General features: G+C 35.3%; 1 protein-coding gene across 5 annotated transcripts; it reads right to left on the bottom strand.

The window, feature by feature from the left end:
* Positions 1–225: 225 nt before the first annotated feature.
* LOC105320254 (serine-rich adhesin for platelets) lies at positions 226–21,186 on the bottom strand. Of its 5 annotated transcripts, none has more exons than XM_011418115.4 (6): positions 20,947–21,184; positions 7,659–8,039; positions 5,451–5,819; positions 4,325–4,585; positions 1,148–1,248; positions 226–815 (listed from the first exon to the last, which is right to left on the bottom strand). In XM_011418115.4, the coding sequence occupies exons 1-6, from the start codon at positions 21,038–21,040 to the stop codon at positions 717–719; spliced, it is 1,305 nt and encodes a 434-aa protein (XP_011416417.3). In that variant the 5' UTR covers positions 21,041–21,184; the 3' UTR covers positions 226–716. The 5 variants fall into 5 exon arrangements, with proteins under 5 accessions (XP_011416417.3, XP_065927277.1, XP_034333164.2 ...); XM_066071205.1 differs by lacking the exon at positions 226–815 and adding an exon at positions 3,085–3,116 and having other exon boundaries at positions 1,148–2,877; positions 20,947–21,186; XM_034477273.2 differs by lacking the exon at positions 226–815 and adding an exon at positions 3,085–3,116 and having other exon boundaries at positions 20,947–21,186.
* Between the last annotated feature and the right edge of the window lie 141 nt (positions 21,187–21,327).

Below are 21,327 nucleotides of genomic sequence, written 5' to 3'. Positions count from 1 at the left end.
ATGCAAGTCATATGCATCAGAAATATGCATCTGTTGGATTTATCATGTGTACATGTAATATTTTCGGCTAAATGGACAAAACAACTTTTGAATCAAATTTTATTAAAACGATCACATAAATATAGTACATGGAAATATAAAGCATATCACTGGGTGGTATGGAAGATGATTTACGTTGAAATAAATACAAAACAAACGCATTAAGAATTGATATAAATAAAATAAGATATTTGACATTAATTAAAAAGAATACTGGATATAGAGGGACCTGAAATGGATATCAGAAAATATCAAATAAAACAATATGGGTTGATACATGTATTGAGCAAGATCGCACGAAATACGAATTTATAAATTGCTAAATATGTATATTATTTTTATCATATAATTGGTATATAATCGTGTAAACTATATCACAGTTTTTTTTTCTGAAACACAATGTATTGTCAGTGCATTGATTGTTGAATGAAAGTCAAAATGTCAAACAAACAAAAAAAAAAACAAGAAAAAACAAACAACAACAACAACAAAATAACCATGTAAAGTCAAAATCTCTCTCTCTCTCTCTCTCTCTCTCTCTCTCTCTCTCTCTCTCAATGGACGATGTTTATAAAATGTCGATAATTATATTTTTAAAAAACCCATTTATTTCAATACAAAATAGATCATCAAATAGATATTGAAGCAGTGACAGTATCTTCCACTAACTGATAGCTTCACTCAGTCAGTTGTCTGTATCCAATAGGAGCGACGTTGTTGGCGTCGCTCAAGGTTCCAAAATGGCTGGTGTACTCATCTTCGGCACTGACTTTATTCTAGCAAAAGAAAAAAAAAACATCCCTGAAATCAATATCAGCGTTTTTACGTTACTAGATTATATTCTGGTAGACACAGATAATATTTTTTTAGAATCAGTGTTGTTTGATATAAATGTATCTGACTTCATGTTAATGCGAGTACATGTTCTAAAAAGGCACACCGGAAGTTAATTTATCTATTGATTCTAATACCATTTTTAGAACTCTATTGATTATTTTATCTATGCTCAATATTTGCCGATATGAACATGCGTTATTAATCATTGTCAGATCAAAAGGATAGTGCTAAATTTTAATAAAGACATATACAGTATTAAATATAATCTTACCTTCCGGAATCTGTATCGTAGAAAGCCAGCAAGCAGAGACAGCAATGCGAGGAGCAGGGCTCCCCCGGCTGTTCCGGCGATCAGTGCGGTCTTGTCGGATTCTGTTAATAAAATACCAGAATATTACCATACTCTCAAAACAAGACCACTGGTTAATGAGATATTTGTTATAATTACTTGCATATACACAATGTCATGCATAAACACAAAATAGGTAAGGATCACAATGAAGTATATCTGGAAAAAATGCAACAGTATTGTCGGTGTAAATACTTAAGAAGAGCCAACATCTTTTGAAAAAAAACAAAAAAACTTTAGTTTATTCTAGATTTTTTTAAAAAAAAAAAGGTATTCATATATTTTGTTAATTAATGAAAAAGATAACTATCCGATAGATAATTTATTAATTAAAGGGGCATGGTCACAAATTAATCTTACATCTCTCGATTTCTTTCCATTTTTAGTGGTTTACTTGGGCATTCTTAATGCCTAAATTTACAATGCAACTATGATTTGAAAGTCAGAAATCGAGTTAGTAGGTAGATATGTCTACAAATAAAAATCAGCTGAATGATTGATTGATTGGAAAATCCGATTGATTGAGTGATGTTTGAGAATTGTTCGAGGAATAGAAAATGAAACAGCAGAAGACTTTAATGAAGGGAAAACTAACAAAAACTCCTTTTGAGAGCGTAATCAACATCTTTTTATTTACTGTAATCACTTTTTTTTTAACCATTTAATTTCGCTTCTTGTAAATTTAATTTGAAAAATATTAAGTTTTGTTGTATTGAGCAAATGCATTAAAACAAACAAGATAATACTCAAATATACCACTGAACTGTCGGGGAAACATTTTTCTTCAATATGTACATTTAAATGTATGCGTGTATGCGGAGCGTTTAACGATTAAATATTTATTGGTTTTATATGCAAAATTTATTGTTTACCATTTATATTGATAATATGATAATATTTGACCAATCAAACTTGATATTGAATCGTGATTACTATTTTCATTTTAGCCATTTTATTTTTTGAAACAAAACACAGAATTTTCCAACAATTACAGCTGATTATTTGTGTCAATTTTCTTTATGTTAGTTAGCAAAAAAGAAGCTGCAAATAGCAAGAATTTGGTTTCTCTATTGATAAAAATATGTGGATATCAATCTAATTTACATGTACGTACATGTATATCATTTTGGTGTAGGTTTCATACCAACGCATTGTTTCTCTGAGTAAAATGCATGTTTCGGAACCAATTAACCTTTTAATTAAGGTTGTTTTACAGATTTGTACATGTATATAATTTGTTACCGAATGTTAAAATGCCCATTCAGTAAGAGGAGTTATTCAAAATAAAATTATTATCTTCTTTAATTTAAACATATCTTATTGAGTAATCAAATGGATTAGGCAACGGGCAAAGCCTATATATAAACCCTCTCCAAAATACAAAGTCAAGAAGTGGTGTTATAAAAAATCATAGTATATAGTATAGAGTATAATTTACCAGTTTACAGAGTGGTATATTATTGATATATTTGTATACAAGACAAAGGATAATTGGATAATAAACAATAAGCTTGACTTTTGTCATATGATGATAAATTAACTTGTTGTTTAGCATATACATGAACACATTCATTCCTACATTTATAAACCCATCACCTCATTTATTCATACCGACAGACATACATAGAATATTGGTGTCATGATCCAGCCCGCTTGAAAAAAAAATCAAAAACGCTTAGAAGCTATAATATAACTATGAATATAAGAAACAATTTTACAATTTAAGTTGTATGAAAAGTAAGAACTACCATAAAGAATATTGTTAATATGAAAATGGACACTAATGTCATTAAATTGATTAAAAAGTTTAACTCTTTGTTGAGTGTATCTTGGACACCCAAGAAAAAAATGTATATTACCTTCAGATTCAGACCCACAGTTTGTACATCGACTATCAGCAATTAAAAAATCCTTAAATAAATGAACATTTAAATTGCTAGCTTTATTCCGTAATTGACATAAAATAATATTTTCTTTCCTATTGCCAAAGCTGTAGTGTTTGCAAGTTTTGGATATATTTTGGTTTTTGAGTTTTGACTTAAAAATAGACAAAGATGATGAATGTTTTATTTCTGCATCAAGATTATTCCATAATTTAATTGTAGATGGAATAAAGCTATTGTAATAAGAAGTAGTCCGACATAGTGGCAGAGAGTAAAAATTGCCATTAGACCTAAGATTATATATGCATGTTCAGTTGGAAAGTATGGTTGAATTAAGTCTAACAAGTACTGCGGTGCTAAACCATGAATGATTTTGTAGAAAAGAATAAGCTTATGTTTATAACTTCGAGATTGAAGGGTTTCCCAGCCAAGTTCGCTATATAAGATACTTCTAGATGAGTTAACTCTCAACCCTGTTATTATTCTGGCTGCTTCAATTTGTACTTTTTCAAGCAATTCGGAGTTTGTTTTGGTACAGTTGCCCCACACAACATCACCATATTCCAGTATAGGTCTGATAAAAGCCATATATAAATATAAATTATTATTTGGCGTAAGATATATACTAAATAGATTACATGTATTCATATTTATATGGATATGGGATAGGGGAAAAAGTCAGCGTTCTTGGTTACTATTATTTAAAATAAATCAGAATTGACATATTGGCTCACTACAATATGTAGAAATTTTGAATTAAAACATCAAAATATCCGAACTCATGATGTTAGAAACAAAGACCGCGTAAATAGCCACTTTTAAAGTACATGTAGTTGATTTTATGCTTGTAATATCTATATTTTCATCATCCAATCATGCTTTATACATGTTTTTAATTGATTTTATGGATGCAAAAATACCAGGTTGGATGAGTTACTTCGTAATGTCCTAAAGTTCCTGATCTACATTCATGTTTTATTTTTTTTATTTTGGAAAAATTAAATTATATCTTGATGGCATAACGTTAGAAGCAATGCTTATTCCATCTTTGTTGCACTCAATGTCCACATACAAGTAGTAAAACAGGATGTTTGAGCTAAAAAATATCTATAATAAAAACTGTAAGCAATTTCCTCAGAATCCATGTTTCTGTTTACTTTTGAGTCATGATTGTGCTATCAGAAGCAATAAATATTTTCTACTGAAAAAAAAATACCATCAGCTTTGGACTGGCTTGCAGCAGCAGACAATGACGCCGTAACTGATGACGTCAAATCTGTCGTTAAGACAACCAAGGTAGAAGATGACGTAGTAGAACTATTTGATGAAGATGAGGAACTATTTGTTGAAGTGGAAGAACTATTTGATGGTGACGTCACGATGGTTGGTGCTGGTGTAGTTGGAAGGGATTCCCCACAGGAATACACGGCGGAGGAATTCCCACAGGTCAAGGTCAGAGTTGCAGTACTGTCTATCGCTGAAAAGAGTGTGGGACATTTCGGTATTCAAACATAAAACATATACACTTATTATGATAAATATTAAGAAAAAAAATAGGAGAGTTTAAAAGTTTATAGGAATATATTTACATCTACCAAGTATATTCCCTCTATTTCTTACGGAAAATTATAGTTAATTCATAGTTTTATATGAAATCTACACGCCTCGTTTATCGATTGGTCAAAATCTACAACGGCTTAAACTGACAAGAAAGTGACAGGACTGAAATTTGCACGCCCTGTTTATCGATTGGTCGAAACCTACAGCGACCTTAGAAAACTCACGAACTGCACGAAATAATCATGATGATGTCAGACTCAAAGTCTCACAGGAGCCGATTTGGCTGTTTCATTTAGCTTACATACTTATGTACATTAACAGTAATTTAGTGAATTGTTCTTACTTTTCATAATCAATTCATTATTAGTTAAAAGAAAGATTTAATATTAACAATAAAATGCCTTCTTTGGTGATTCATTCGGGAAATGAAGGTAGCGATCATTGCAGAAAAAATTTACATAACCCGCTAACGCGTGTTATTTATTTTATTTGCAATGTCAGTACCTTCATATCCCAACTAATTCACCAAAGAAGGCATTTTATTGTTTAAATAAACTCGGTTGGTAACGCAACATATTCAAATCTTATGATTTGCATGCTATGATCACAATCAAGTATGATTTCTTTATCTGTTAAAACAGTTTAAACAGATATACTAATTACCTGCTCTGCTCTTTAATAGCGTTAAGGGAAATACTAATTTGCAAAATTTTTGTTAAATTTTGGGAAATGACTAGACATAGTTAATACATGTACACATGTACATTGTAAATATATATTACCTCGCAATGCTATCCAAAAGTTTCCACTTTGTCCTGAATGTGTGTTGTCAAATCGAATGTCGAAAGAATCTGACTGGCTCGTGTAGATGGGCGTCAAAGCGAATTCGTTCTTTTTATCACAATCAATGGATGTGTCCACTCCTCCTTCAGATATTACTAGCCGCTGGTAACACGTGCCGACGCCATCTTCATACAAACGGAGATCTAAGAGGTCCACCTGGATAGTTGAACCTTTGGTAGCAGAAACGGAACAGGCACATCCGGAGGAAGTTGCGCAGTCGCCACTAGTGTCTGGATACCCATCATTCCATACATATAATTCATTTCCTGTTTTTGTTGAAGATGTGCAAATGTCCGATATCAAGGAAGCTGAAACACAAGATTCATATCAATCGTTGAAGATATAAACTTCGACGAAAAAAAAAGATCAGCTGTCGCTCTCAATATTGTTTTGGAACCATTGTGACGCCATACCTTTCGGCTTTAATGAAATTATGCCAGAAAATGAAACAATTTTCTGACATTCTCTATCAAATCATGAGAAAAGTAATCCTGACACCTATTTTAAAGACATTTGTCGGAGAAATTGTACGCATTCTAAATTTTTTTCATTGGTTATAAAAGTTCTAGATTTGACACTTATATCGTTCTTTTCTTTTGTTATAGAAAATCAGAATTTAAAACATGACTTTCTAATATGTTTACTAAACGTTATAGCCACGATAGACCCTAGCTAACAAAGGTATTGTTATAAAGCATCATTGAAATAATTTATATCTTTAATTTTATAAACCTATAGGTACCATCTTGGCCTTAATAACTCTAAAGAGGCATGAGAAAGACAACTGTGTATTTGAGTAGGTGTTTACTGTATACAGGGAAATATTCGCTTTATTTTCGCTTCTTTCGCCCTCATTGTCAGAGGGCGAATTTAAGACTGGGCGAATTCTATATTGCAAAAAAATATCTTTGTTAACATAACTGCATCTGGACGAATTCAAGACGAGGCGAAACCGTTTGCAATTGAAAAAGGGCGAAAATAACACGGGACAAAAATAACCCTGTATACAGTATTTCGGTTTGGATTGTTGGTTATTTATGGAGTTATCTCAAACTTCTAAGAGTTCACCCTGATAAATAGAATAATTAAGAAAAAAAAGGAAATCAAATAATGTCAAATTTTAAACATTTCTTAATTTTTCATTAAAATAAACAGATAAAATAAGACAACAATGATTGAAATCAATCACCCATGATGACAAAACGTCAAAACATTAAATTGGTATTTTTCTGCGCTTGCTTATAATTGAAATGAGCTGCAATTTTTTGTGATTGATAAAGAAAAACACTTAATAAATTATGGCCAAAATGATCATTGAGAAACCAGCCAGGGCGTTGAAATATTGATGTCTGTCACTGTCTGCACTCTCTCTAAGACAGATAGCACTCACTTAAAATTTGCTGTTATTTTGTCCTCGACATTGTTTTGAAAATCAAGCAATCCGAAGGAAACGTTATTTTGATATAGCTTTTCTCTTCCATAAATTTGACGTCGTTTCAAAAGTTCTGAGCGAAATTCAACCTAACCGGGAGTGTTTGTGATGTTTTTTAAAGGTCAAGGTCTTGGGTCGCAATCAGAGGTCAAGGTCAATCCATCGTTCCTAACTATTTGAAAGTTAAATGGAAATCAGTCACCCCGACGACAAAATAAACATGAATGTGCTTATTTAATATACATGTACTAGTAGTAAATACATTATTCTAGGTAAACACGTGAAACTTTGGTTCAGAGTACTCGTATAGTGTTTATTTTTTTCTGAAATAATTTTAGTTAGGGAATACCTCTAAATCAAACGTGTTAAAATGATGTGCATTCGATTTCAAGACGCATTGACAAGTTTACCTTCGTTTTATTGAACTTGCAATAAATCACAAGTTTAGTTAAACAGACCTTACATGATAATTGCTTGCTGTAAACATCACACTAAGGTATCGTTCTAGACGTACCAACAGTCTTTGTTTATCAAGACAGGGGTATATATTATAATAGCTAGTGAGATTCGAAGTAAATGTTAAAAGCTTTCGTTATTTCCAATTACAGCACTCATAACATTTGACGTCAGGTACGGTAATGTGACTGCTATTCAGCGCGGACGTCCGTGAAAACAGATTATAAAATATGACTTGAAAGTAAAGTATCATTCTTACTTTTTATACAATGGTAAAACTGCCTCATGAAGTTACTTTTGGACATGTAAATGTGCGGATCGCAGTTCAGTTCCGTTCTATTCCACGCCACCTGAATGGTGCACTTCAACCTTCCCACACAGTTCGTATAATGAACGCCTTTATAAGATTCGCCATAATAGCGCCAACCGCAGTCTGTGGTGTCGTTGTTATAGCGACAACAGAATGAGTCGTTCCGATTGGTCGGCGTCGATTCTTGTGGGCATCCGTAGGAACGCGGCTTGGCGTAAGTAAATACGTCCCTTATATACAGAACTTCACTGATATTACACACCGGCTCCAAAAAGTCGTCAGCCGTCACTCCGTAGCAGGCCTCAAACACTTGTTCCAGCGGCTTGATTGCTACAAAATAAAGATTATTTGATGAACATATTATATTTATGACATGCATTTAATCTAAATTGGTGTTGACTTTTTATTTTTCCAAATGAAAAAGGAAATAATCTCAGACATACTAAATAGAAGAAAAGGGGATTTTTGCTGAATTTAAATTCAGTTTTTTTCTGTTCAATCAATAAGGATTAAAAATAATTGATAAGAGGCATTCCTATAATTCACTCTTTTTTTCTGTTATGCATTCAATTCAAATTAATTCATAGATATAATTTTGGCATGGATTGCTTGCGCGAATCCAGAAAATTTTTCCGGGGGGGGGGGGGGTCCGGCGGTTCTTTGAGTTTGACGGGGGGAGGGGTTCCGAGGCATATTTTTGGCAATTTTATTATGTAATTTAAAGAAATTTAAATTTTACAGCCCCCCCCCCACCCTTCCTCTAGATCCGCGCATAGATTATCAATATATTTCATTTGTTTATTTATATTTCTGGATCGTCAGAAATCTTGTGTACGACAAGATAATAAGGATGAGGAAAACTGTTTTCAGTTTTCAATAATTTTAATTCAACTAAATAAATTGGATTGATGCGCGTTGAGGTGGTGTTGATTTGTAAAAACATAAAATGCATGTCTACATGTATATCACTTGTGGTCAAATAATTTTCGAAGATTTTTTAGTTTTTCTTGATTGCATAAGATCAATGTCCTTCCAATTTTATTGACACGGTCAATTTGTTTCATCGAATCCGACAAGCAATAATGAATGATCATACAAAAGATTAAAGACTATTCGCAAATTCATCAAATAATTATCGACTATTCGTGAAATAAAACAAATTAACTTGCTATTAACGAAATTCAACAAAGAAATCTACACCTCGCGAAATAAAAGAGAAAAGTCAACAATTCGCAAAATTCAACAAAAGAAATCGCTTGTTCGCATAATCCACGAATTTTAAGAAATCGACAATAAACAAATTAATAAAAGAAACCTGTTAAAGAAATAATGTGATTGACCTCGAACTTTGACGACCAGCAGGCATGTTCACGAAAGTTTCCTAAGATATGACCTAAGTGTGTTCCTAAGATATGACTTAGGAAAAAGTTAGGAACATCCTAAGATCAACTTAGGACACGTCTTAAGATGTAGCTCGACGGTAACTTAGGAACATCTTAAGTTAGTATGTCCTAACCTTCTACAGCCATTCTTATTTTTGACATTTATTCATAAAAATCGAATTTGAGAGACTTGTGCAGGGATAAATCATCAAACATGTTGCCAGAGAAAACGTGGCGGTAGTTACATGTAACACAATAGGCCTAAAACTAGTAATTTTAACGTATACATTTTAAAAAATTTACATTTACTTAAATGTATTTTAGTGAACAAAAACAACATATAAATAGTTAAAAATATCAACAACCAAAAAACAGGGTCCCTCTCCAATTTTTATTGATAAAATGAACGTACATGATAAAATTAATGACCATGCGCCCCCCCCCCCGCCCCCCCCCCCCACCTCCCTCCTCCAGGATTAGGAATTAGATGTTTGTTGGAAATGCTGGAACTGTAGAAAATATTGCTTTATTCTATCAGTCTTAGGAAAAAGCTTCACAACAACCCCGATATCCCCCAAAACGTTATTATACAGCCTAAGGATGGTCTTAGGACAAGGTAAGAGATGTCCTAAAGTTAGGACAAAGTTATGACGTTTCCTAAATTTAGGAGAGCTTCGAGAAACAGACTTAAGGGTGTTGTTTACTCAGGGTTTGAGTTCTCGAATTCGGATTGTTATAAAGTTCAATGTCATGAGTAAAATTTGTTCTAAACACAAAAAGTATCCGTGAAATGAATTATTATTGACATAACATTCGATATTTCTACTACATTATGGAATTATGCCAAAACAAAAAAAGACTTTTAGCCAAACAGAGGAAATTCGGACTAAATTTTGCAGATTTTGTTTTCTGCTTAAACATTTTTGGAAGTACTCTAATATTAAAAGTTAATATTTTATATTTTAGTCTATATAATTTTGCATATTTTCTGGTAGTTTTAACTTTCATTATAATAACCGTATGGCATGAATTTAAAAAATATTGAATTATGCTTAAAAACAAGAAAAGACACCATATCTCAAAATTTTGATCATTGACCTCATGTAAATTATATGCCAACAGTATAAGATCAATATAAGTAGTTTAATACTATAAATGTTTTTGTATTATCATCATTCAATTTTTTGTAAAATTGGATCAAAAATGGGTAGGAATTTGAAAAGTGTGTAACATAAATGGTAAATGAAAATGGATGATGAGTACCGAGAGACACTCTGAAGTCGCAAACGCCCGATTCTTTGATTGTTCCGAGTATCTCAGATCACGTGATCAAAGGGTATAAATACGAGATGCCGTGAGTCAGCAGTCAGTCGCAGTGTAGACGCTGAAGTGAATACTTCAAGGTAAGCTTATTGTTCGTAAGTCAATATTGCTCAGCGATTTGCAGAACAATAATACTGGCGTATAGAAGCAACTTGTCTTCGTGAGCGTTGCTTAGATTCAGCGAGTTGACATTTGTTATCAGTTACGAGGGTGCTTCGTGGGGTTGCTTTGAAGTGACCGACAGAAGCGACGGGTTGTTTGAAGCGACCGATATAAGCGACGGGTCGCTTGAAGTGACTGATAGAAGCGACGGGGTGTGTCGGAACGACGCAAAGAGTGCGGCTACGGCCCATACATTCAAATATTTATAATTAATTGAGTTTTGAATCAATAAAAGCTAGGCAAGCGATAAGGAAAATTATTATATATCTTAAACAATTATCATAAAAATCAAACACCTCAGCAAGGTATCTGAGGGGACCCATTATAATTATTAGCGTGTTTAGGCAGACACGTTACAAAATTTGGCGCCCACGTTGGGACCACGTTTGATTGTATGATTTTTGTACATTAAAGTTTTTAAATAATAATCTCGTGTTTTTATTGTAAGAATGGCATTGGATAATATTACCGAGGAAATACAGAGAATTGAAGCGGAGCTTGAGGAGCTTAACAGGACGACGTTTGAACACTCGATGAAACTTAGAGAAGATATGAAACAGCAGACCTCGACTCCAGCACATCAAACTGTTCGGAAAAGCGACTCTGGAATTATGTCTGAAGGTCCAACAGAAATCAGATTCAAAAGAAGAGAATATAACCAAATGTATGACCCTGAATATCAAGAGGATCTCAGTTTTACGGCATCGCCGAGGTTCCGTGAAAAGAATCGAATAGAAGTAAGGGAAAATGAACCGCGAATTACTGTCAGGCGACAACGGCCGCTTGAAGCGCCCACAGAAAAAGATGAGGGAGGATATAAAAACCCCGATACTTCTTTTAAGAAGCCATCCAACTATATAAAGCCAGCGACATTTGATGGCAGCGCTTCGTGGCTAGATTACAAATCGCATTTTGAAGCGTGTGCAGCCTTGAATGGATGGACAGACAGGGAAAAAGGTCTCTACTTAGCAGTGTCCTTAAGAGGAAACGCCCAGGGAGTGTTAGGCAACCTTGCTGGCGAATTAGGTAGAAACTACAATGAACTCGTAAGGGCTTTAGAGGATCGCTTTGCACCTGCAAATCAAACAGAGCTATATAGAGTTCAATTGAGAGAACGTATACAGAAAGCAACAGAGACGCTCCCAGAATTGGGCCAGACAATAAGGAGATTGGCACATTTAGCTTATCCAACGGCACCGAATGACGTGAGGGAAACGCTCGCAAAGGAACAATTCATTGATGCTTTGGTGGATGCGGATATGCGCCTTAGAATCAAACAGGCCAGACCACAGAGTCTAAACGATGCAATAAGGCTTGCAGTAGAGTTAGAGGCTTTCATACAGTCAGATTTCAGAAGAATAGAACAGAAGTCACACTTGCGTATGGCTAATGGTGACTCCTCCAGAAATGATGATGCCGACAACACCGATGAATTGACGAAGTGTCTAAAAGGCTTACAAAGCTCTTTGAATGAGCTTAAGTCGGAAATACGAGAAATGAGAAAGCCTGATGATTCAAGGAGATCAGCCCAAAATGGCAGTAAGCAAAGACACTTGCCGAAAACAATAAAATGTTACAATTGCCATGAAGAAGGACACATAAGCAGACAATGTCCATCAAAGCAAAAGAATAGAAAACGTCCAGTAGAAAGCAACTATGGTCCTAAAGCGCCACGTCCTGCATCAGTTAGTGCAGCAAAAACTAGACCAGAGGAAGAAGTTAAGCAACCTTCAGTGGCATTTAATAGACCGAGTGAGGCCGGAATGTATGCCGTTGTCTGCATAGGCGGAACTGAGATAAAAATGTTGGTAGATACAGGAGCGACTGTTACCTTGCTTTCGGAAAGAGCCTACGACAGAGTTCAACAATCAAATGGCACCTTTGCTATAGACAAAGTAAAGCAAGATATTATGACCGCTGAAGGCAGATCTTTGAGGGTGTTAGGAAAGATTGTGACCAATATTCAATTGGGTGATAGGGAATATCTTTCACAAATAGTAATATCAGACATTACTGTGGATGGAATCATTGGCTTAGATTTCATGACTGAACATAAATGTTCGTTAGATATACCTAAGAAGGTATTAAGCATCGGCAGAGAGAAACACTCGTTGTTGCTTGAAGGTACGCTAGGGTGTTACAGAGTTGTTGCTTCAGAATCGTTCGTTGTTCCAGCTAGAAGTGAAATCATCACAACTTGTGATGTGTGCGTGCCAGATGGGGTAAACCTTTGCAGTGGTTTGGGGATCGTAGAGCCAAAGGACTGTTTGATTACGACTAATAGAAGTCTGGTGGGGAGGACTTTAGTAAACAGTGAAACTAGAGTACCTGTTCGGTTTATGAATCTTTCACAAGATCCTCAAACTATTTATAAAGGGACTAACATTGGACAACTTTGTCCAGTCGAAAAAGTGTTAGAGACTACAAAAGCGACCGACCACCAAATGACTTGGTCAAGGGAACTTGAAACTCTGAGTGAAGTCACGAAATACAGGTTGAATCAAGAGCAAAGAAAGTCAGTGGATAAGCTTATTGAGAACTATGCCTTTTTGTTTGCTAGTTCAGATAACGATCTCGGGAGAACAAACGTAGTCAAACATAAAATTGACACTGGAGATGCTCGTCCTATAAAGCAACCACCAAGGCGACTCCCAGTCCACATGAGGGAAGAGGCAGATAAATTAGTAGACGATATGCTACGGCGAAATGTCATAGAGCCGTCTTCGAGTCCCTGGGCCTCTGGGGTTGTTCTTGTCAAGAAGAAAGATGGTTCTACACGCTTCTGTGTAGATTACCGGCGTTTAAATTCGGCAACGTTAAAAGATGCGTACCCTCTGCCGCGCATTGATGACATGCTCGATAGTCTGAGCGGTGCGTCATGGTTTTCAACTCTCGATTTGTGCATGGGCTACTGGCAAGTAGAAATGGAGCCTGAGGATAAGCCGAAAACAGCCTTCGCGACAAGAAAAGGTTTATTTCAATTTCGGGTAATGCCGTTTGGTCTCTGCAATGCTGGAGCAACATTCGAGAGGCTTATGGAAACCGTACTTGCCGGGTTGAACTGGGAAATTTGTTTGATTTACTTAGATGATATTATGGTCATCAGCAAAACATTCGAAGAGATGGTAGAGAATCTTTCAAAAGTGTTTGGTCGGTTGGCTGGCGCTGGACTAAAATTGAAAGCGAAGAAGTGTTCTTTGTTCTCTAGGTCTGTAGAATATCTTGGGCATGTCATATCCGACAAAGGAATAACTACAGACAGCAAGAAAGTAGAGGTAATCAAAACAATGAAAGCACCAGCCAATGTCAGCGAACTTCGCTCATTCTTGGGCATATGCGGATATTACAGGAAGTTTGTTAAAAACTTTGCCGGTATTGCAAAACCCTTACACAAATTGACAGAGAAGAACAACACTGATTCTTTTACATGGAGTACAGATTGTCAAACTGCCTTCGATCAATTGAAAACCGCCCTGATAAGCGCCCCAGTACTTGCACATCCCGACTTTAACAAGTCGTTTATATTGGACACCGACGCAAGTAATTTTGCAATGGGGGCTGTGTTATCACAGGTTCATGAAGGTAAAGAGAGGGTAATTGCTTATGCTAGCAAAGTTCTATCAAAGTCGGAAAGGCAATATTGCGTGACAAGGAAAGAACTCCTGGCTGTGGTGTATTTCACAAAGTATTTTAAGCATTACCTCTATGGGAGGAAATTCATTCTGCGGACAGATCATAGCTCATTAAGATGGTTGACTACTTTCAAGAATCCCGAGGGTCAATTAGCTCGGTGGCTTGAAGTGTTGTCTACCTTCGATATGGAAATACAACACAGACCAGGAAAGCAACATCTGAACGCAGACGCTTTAAGTCGTCTACCCTGTAGGCAATGCGGCTATGATATTGATGATGACAAAGAGCCGCATGTTCGAAGGGCAAAAGCCGATGATAAAGAATTCGCTTTTGACGAACCTTACATAAAGACAATACAAGATAATGACAAAGAGCTTAAATTAGTCAAAGAATGGATGGGCAAGGAAAAGAAGCCAAAGTTTCGCGAGATCTCTAGTCAAAGCGTATTTTTACGCTCACTATGGTCACAGTTAGATATACTTACTATAGAGAACAATTTGGTTTGCAGACGAGTAAAAGACACGGACACAGGATTAGAGAATTTACAAGTTGTTGTACCTATGTCGGAAAGGAGGCGCATCTTGCTGGATTGTCATGACAAAAGAACAGCGGGTCACTTGGGGATAAATAAAACGATAGCTAGGATACGAAGTAAGTTTTATTGGCCCGGCCTGAACAAGGATGTTCGAAGATACGTGAACGGGTGCGAGGTTTGTGGGAAAAGAAAACCTTCGTTCGCTGGACAGAGAGCGCCGATGCAGATTGTGCAGAGTGGGTTTCCAATGGATAGGTTAGCAACGGACATAATGGGTGAATTGCCCGTGACAGATTCAGGGAATAAGTATATTCTCGTGGTATCCGATTATTTTACTCGTTGGACCGAATGCTTCGCGATGCCGAACATGGAGGCTAAAACAGTGGCCCAGATAATAGTGGAGGAGGTTATAGTAAGATTGGGGGTACCATACACTATCCATTCGGACCAAGGGCGTCAGTATGAGAGTGAACTGTTTAAGGAGGTATGCAACCTTTTGCAAGTAGAGAAAACTCATACTACACCTTACCATCCACAATCCGATGGTATGGTGGAACGGTTTAACAGAACTCTGGAGGCCATGCTAAGTTCATGTGTAAACCAAAATCACACCGATTGGGACAAGCAGCTACCATACCTCACGATACTACTGGGTTCAGTCCAAATTATCTTATGCTCGGTAGAGAAGCAACTACCCCGTTAGATCTCGTATACGAAATGGAAGTGCAACGAAAACCTATTCCACAAAATCGATGGGCGTGGTTGCTCCAAGAGAGACTGGAGCAAGCTCATCGCATCGTACGAGAAAACACAAAAGCAGAAATGTTGCGACAGAAGCGTTACCACGACAGAAAGTTAAAGTGGCAGATATTTTCCCCCGGAGATAAAGTTTACGTTTATTTTCCGCGAAGAAAATTAGGTACATCGCCAAAACTAACAAGCTTTTGGCAGGGCCCGTTTTTGGTCCTCGAAAAGTGCTCGGAATGCACGTACAAAGTTTCGTGTGGAAGCAAAGGTTCTCCTCAAGTGATACATGTTGATAGAATGAGGTTGGTTAAGTCTCAGATTTTGACTAATGAAGAGGAGGTCCCTAAGTTAGAGTCAAATTTCGATGAAAGAGAATCTGGTGATCAGATAGATGATGAAAATGATAACAAGTTGGGTTTAATTAATATTGAAGCTGAACAAGAGTTACCGCAACGATCTGTTAGAAACAGACGCGCTCCTGCTTATTTGTCAGACTATGTGTTAGGTTTTGATTAATTTTGAATTGTTGTTTTATATGCCTGTGAGTTAAGAGTATTCATGTCTCGGACTAGTAAATATATTAAATTGGTTTTTGTATCCTTTCAGAACCAAACCCATGGCTAATACCAAGTTAACTAAAGCGAAGCAACAGGAAGGATGTCCTTTCTGTGACAAGCCAGTAAACGAGCCTTGGCAAGATCATGTTATCTTATGCTCAGGCCAAAAACACAAATGTCTGACGTGTGGAGTTCGCTTTAAGAAGAACAGCTATCTTCTGAAACACATGAAGAGACACGCTCAACCAGCTACAGTAACGCCACCAGCGAAAAAGCAGAAGTTAAGTCCCTCTCAGTCTTTAGAGAAAGCCCCAGAAAGGATCGAATCCACACTCACTACACCAGGTTTAGAAGAGGATGACAGCCCGAGTGAATGGGAAACGCAAGACCCTGGCAACCTAGAAGAAGTTCTATTGGGATCGTGTAGTGGGACAGATGAAGAGGAAGAGTCAATGGCAAAAGATGAAGATAATGAACTAGAAATCGGAAGAATAGTGAGGAAGAAAACTCAACCTGTCTTGTTCACTGGTCGCAGATCCGAAGAAACCAATCGAGATCAAAAAGTTCGTAACGAAAGTAGCAATCTGGAGCCATCTACAAGGGATGTAGCCGTGCAAACAGAGCCAATTTTGTATGTACACTCCACGAAGAAAGTAACAACCAAGTGGGAGAATGGAGTGAAAGTAAAGGTGATTGAGAAGAAAAAGAGCCTGAACATGGTGTAGAGACACTCTGTTTGTTGTTCGAAAATGGTAGATAACCATTTCTTGTTGTGGGAAACTTTTTGTTTAAAAATATTGTTAAAAATAATCTACGATCATTGTAAATAAGAAAAATTGTACACACTGCTTGTTTGTTTTTATTCCTGGATTCAAGCGAGGACGCTTGAGAAGGAGGCGTGGGTAATGTAACATAAATGGTAAATGAAAATGGATGATGAGTACCGAGAGACACTCTGAAGTCGCAAACGCCCGATTCTTTGATTGTTCCGAGTATCTCAGATCACGTGATCAAAGGGTATAAATACGAGATGCCGTGAGTCAGCAGTCAGTCGCAGTGTAGACGCTGAAGTGAATACTTCAAGGTAAGCTTATTGTTCGTAAGTCAATATTGCTCAGCGATTTGCAGAACAATAATACTGGCGTATAGAAGCAACTTGTCTTCGTGAGCGTTGCTTAGATTCAGCGAGTTGACATTTGTTATCAGTTACGAGGGTGCTTCGTGGGGTTGCTTTGAAGTGACCGACAGAAGCGACGGGTTGTTTGAAGCGACCGATATAAGCGACGGGTCGCTTGAAGTGACTGATAGAAGCGACGGGGTGTGTCGGAACGACGCAAAGAGTGCGGCTACGGCCCATACATTCAAATATTTATAATTAATTGAGTTTTGAATCAATAAAAGCTAGGCAAGCGATAAGGAAAATTATTATATATCTTAAACAATTATCATAAAAATCAAACACCTCAGCAAGGTATCTGAGGGGACCCATTATAATTATTAGCGTGTTTAGGCAGACACGTTACAAGTGATAGAGGAAATTCGGACTGGAATATTTATAAAAATTGTGAAGGAAAACTTACTGCTTTGTATGTATTTAGTGTCACTGCCATTCATAAATTGTATTTCATTTTCAAAAGTGTTTAGCAATTGGTATTATTTTCACAATTAAGAAAATCTCAATCATAGTGTAAAATTTTAAGTGATTTTCCTTTAATTTTCCAAAAATATACAATGGCCATTAACTCAAAAAGTAGGTCATTGACCTACTTTTTTGAAAATGAAAAATAACACTACAATAAAAGGTTTATAACACACAATAGTTGGTTTTTCATTATCATCAGTGGAATTTTTTTTCATTCTGAGTAAACGTCATCCTTAAGACTAAGACGTATCCTAAGATGTACTTAGGACATACCATAGTCCTAAGATAGCTTCGTGAACATGCCTGCAGGATAATAAACGGTTCAAAATTAGAAATTCGTGAAGATAATAAAATTTACTTAGAAATTAAAGTAGATACATGTACGTAGAAACACATTTCTCCTTTCACAGTCTCGATGTCTAATTTGATACGAGTTAGAAACGCGAAGGGTTTATTCCTCTTTCCTTTACAAGAATTTTCAGAATGCATTTCATGGTCAAAGAAACCCGTATATAATTCATTTCAGAACTGTGGAATATGCTGTACTTTTATTTCAAGATGTAAAATACCCCCTTATCCGAGACAATTGCATGCAATAAATTACAAATGAAAGTTGATTTTTACTCCTCTTTCGCTAGTTCACAACTGCATGCAGTAGTTATCTTGAGAGATGAGTTTATATGTGCAAACCGTGTGCATAATATGCAACGATTTCTTCTTTCGCCGCACTTTATTCTGTTTGCCAAAAACGCATTAGAATGTTTGCTAAATCGGGCATTTACTACTCATGCGTTCGTTCAAATATGGTTTGGCTTGTCATCAAAACGATGACAAGTAATGTTGAGTGCATGACTTTCAGACAAATGGGTAAAAAGAAATGGAGGGAGGATTCCATGGATCATTGCGTCATCGTTAAGATGTATTTTTTTTTTACAATGACGATTACAAGGAAAGAAATGAATAAAATTGTACAACAATTATGTGGACTATTTCTTAAATTACTCAGCAGATCAATCAATGAATTAATAGATAAACTGGTAAATAAAATGCAATCTATTAAAGGCCTTTCCTCCCTTTAAAATTCATATTTATGCAGACTATTACGTCATACCAGAGACATAAAAAACATACCTTTGAAATGAAGCAGTACAGAGTTAAGTCTTAAGTACGAGTTTTGGATTGATTCTAAAATTTAATTTCATACAAGACAATGACAAAGAACAATATAAAACCATGCTGTGTAAACAAACAATTGATGAATGATGAATTAAAATAAACCTTTTTCTTGCAATTTTCTTATACATATCTCATCAATCTACAGTATAAATGTTTTAACATCCGTTAATTCATAAAAACTCCATGATTTTGGTTAATTTAGCTTAAAATTGTTTACCCTAAATAAACTACAAATAATAATTGTACGCGGGGTCAGATACCGGGCGCGGAGGGGAAGGGTTGGCGGGGGGGGGGGGGGGGGGGGGAGATAAAGTTTGAAGTTCGGAGGAATTTGATGGAGATTGGGTGTTAACTAGTAAAAAAAGTAGACTGGTGTTCTCCCATTTAAATATTCAAAGTATTATTAACAAATATGTAAATGTGCCTGTCAATGAAAACATTTCAATGAAAAATCATCAACGACACTCTGCTGTTGTAACTACCTAGAACACCAAATATTTGTGTAAGTCTAAATCATTTCATGCGACTTATCTTGTGTAAACATTAATTATATAATCTAAAAGGTAAACCAAAGGGACAAATGGGTCGGTGAAATGTAAATGTGATTCTATTGTTGTAAATTGTGTACTAGCTATCTACACATGTCCTATAGTTGCAATCTGAATATATTCTCTAAAAGAAAGTGAAATTTTTCAACTACAAATTTACTTAAAATTGAATGTATTTTAAAGATACATAAAATGTTTATTGTTTGTAAAAGTTTAAAGTACATTTAGTTGACAGAAACCCTTTTAAAATCCTTTCAACCCCCCCCCCCCCCAAAAAAAAATATATATATAACAAAATCAAAATAACAAAAAACACCCAATTTGTGAACTGAACTCCTAAAAAGGGTAATCCCATACCGGTATTTTTGTGTTCTGGTTGTAGCATCTCTGTATTAATCATTCGCAAATATTATTAATCATTTATATCAGCGTTCTTTTTCTTTTGTTAAAAAAACTGATATGATATCTAAAAGTCAATTTTTAAAAAAAAACTTTGAATGAAATATAGCAACCAAACTGAATTGAGTTATGTACAATAGCCTGCTGATCGGTTTGACAGATTAGGTGAGAACGTATTAAATCTATACCTTGTCAGGAAATGGATTTTGAACTAGATTTATAATCCGTCAATCAGGAAGTGATTAATTTGTGGAGATTTGGTTGCTTAGAACATTAATAAAAAAAGAAATGCAAAAATACTTCAATGTTCATTAAATATAAAAAATAAATAATAATACAAAAAATATTGAAAAGTCCATAATACACTATTATTACGCAAAAACTGTGTATGTATGGCGGTGTTTGCAAAATTTTTGTTGATCAAGATTTATAGATATCGTTTTTACTGTTTTCATTAATTTAAAATCAATATATTAAGCTGAATTTTTTTACGTATGAAGTAATTATTTGCAATTTAATTTCCCTCTGAATTGATAAAAAAAAATTATCATAATTTGTGAATATCTGTCGTCATATTTTAGAGGTTTTAGAGGACCCAGATTTGCTCAAATTGGCACTTTACAGTCGTAAAAATAACGAATAGCTATATATTTCATAATTACGCAAGATTTTCTTCTTTTAAAACGTAATGATTTGTTTTGATTGGAATCATTACTAGCGGTTAATCCAGTTACATTCATAAAAAGACTTTTATCATAAAAGCAAAATTTGCAGCAAAACTAAATTCAGAAAAATTCAGAACATATTGAGTAAAAAATAAAAAAGCACACACACACATGCGTATTTATAGTATCAAAAAAATCTTTTGATGTAAACACATAAGAAGGTTCTTTGTTTACTCGGATAAAAGAATTACAGATATAAGTATATAAATCTATCAAGAGATCGACCTTTCTTAATTCTTATTTAATTATATATAACGGTGATTTATTTTTACGGAACATCACAAAATTCCACGTGACGGCTTAGTATATGTGTAATGAACAAATCATTTGAAGGTCATGAAGAATTAAAATATATATTTACAGAACACACATTTATATACACAGATTTTTTTTTCATTTCATACGTACCAGTTCCCGATTTTGTAGAGAATAAGACACATATAAATAGGAAAGGTAGAAATAACGTCCATATTACATGGAAAAATCCCATCCCGCAGCACATTCGTTTATTTACTTAATCATTGTTAATTTTACACAATCATTGAATGCTGGAATTTTATAGAGTTGTATATCTCAATTTTCACTTCGATCTTCGAATGGTTTGGCAAGAAGTGAACTTTTTATTTCTACTACCGGGTTGAGGGTTTTTAAATTCCCTCGTTTCGTTCTTATTGTATAGATCAATTGACTATACAGCTACGGTTAAAATCAATCGATTGAAAAGTTTAAAGTTGTATGCTCATGATCGGCAATCATATCTAGGTGCAACGAGCTTTCTTTTATTCTTTT

This window comes from Magallana gigas, chromosome 9 (assembly GCF_963853765.1).
Source record: "Magallana gigas chromosome 9, xbMagGiga1.1, whole genome shotgun sequence".
In the NCBI taxonomy this organism is placed as follows: Eukaryota; Metazoa; Mollusca; class Bivalvia; order Ostreida; family Ostreidae; genus Magallana; species Magallana gigas.
Note: the sequence above shows the minus strand (reverse complement) of the source record. Positions and strands in the feature narration are given on the sequence as shown.

Coding starts and splice junctions, on each gene's coding strand:
- LOC105320254 (XM_011418115.4), bottom strand. CDS start 21,040: ATGTGCTGCGGGATGGGATTTTTCCATGTAATATGGACGTTATTTCTA. Junction 1,249..4,324: donor AAGCCAGTCCAAAGCTGATG/GTATTTTTTTTT, acceptor TTTTATTAACAG/AATCCGACAAGACCGCACTG. Junction 816..1,147: donor TACGATACAGATTCCGGAAG/GTAAGATTATAT, acceptor TTCTTTTGCTAG/AATAAAGTCAGTGCCGAAGA.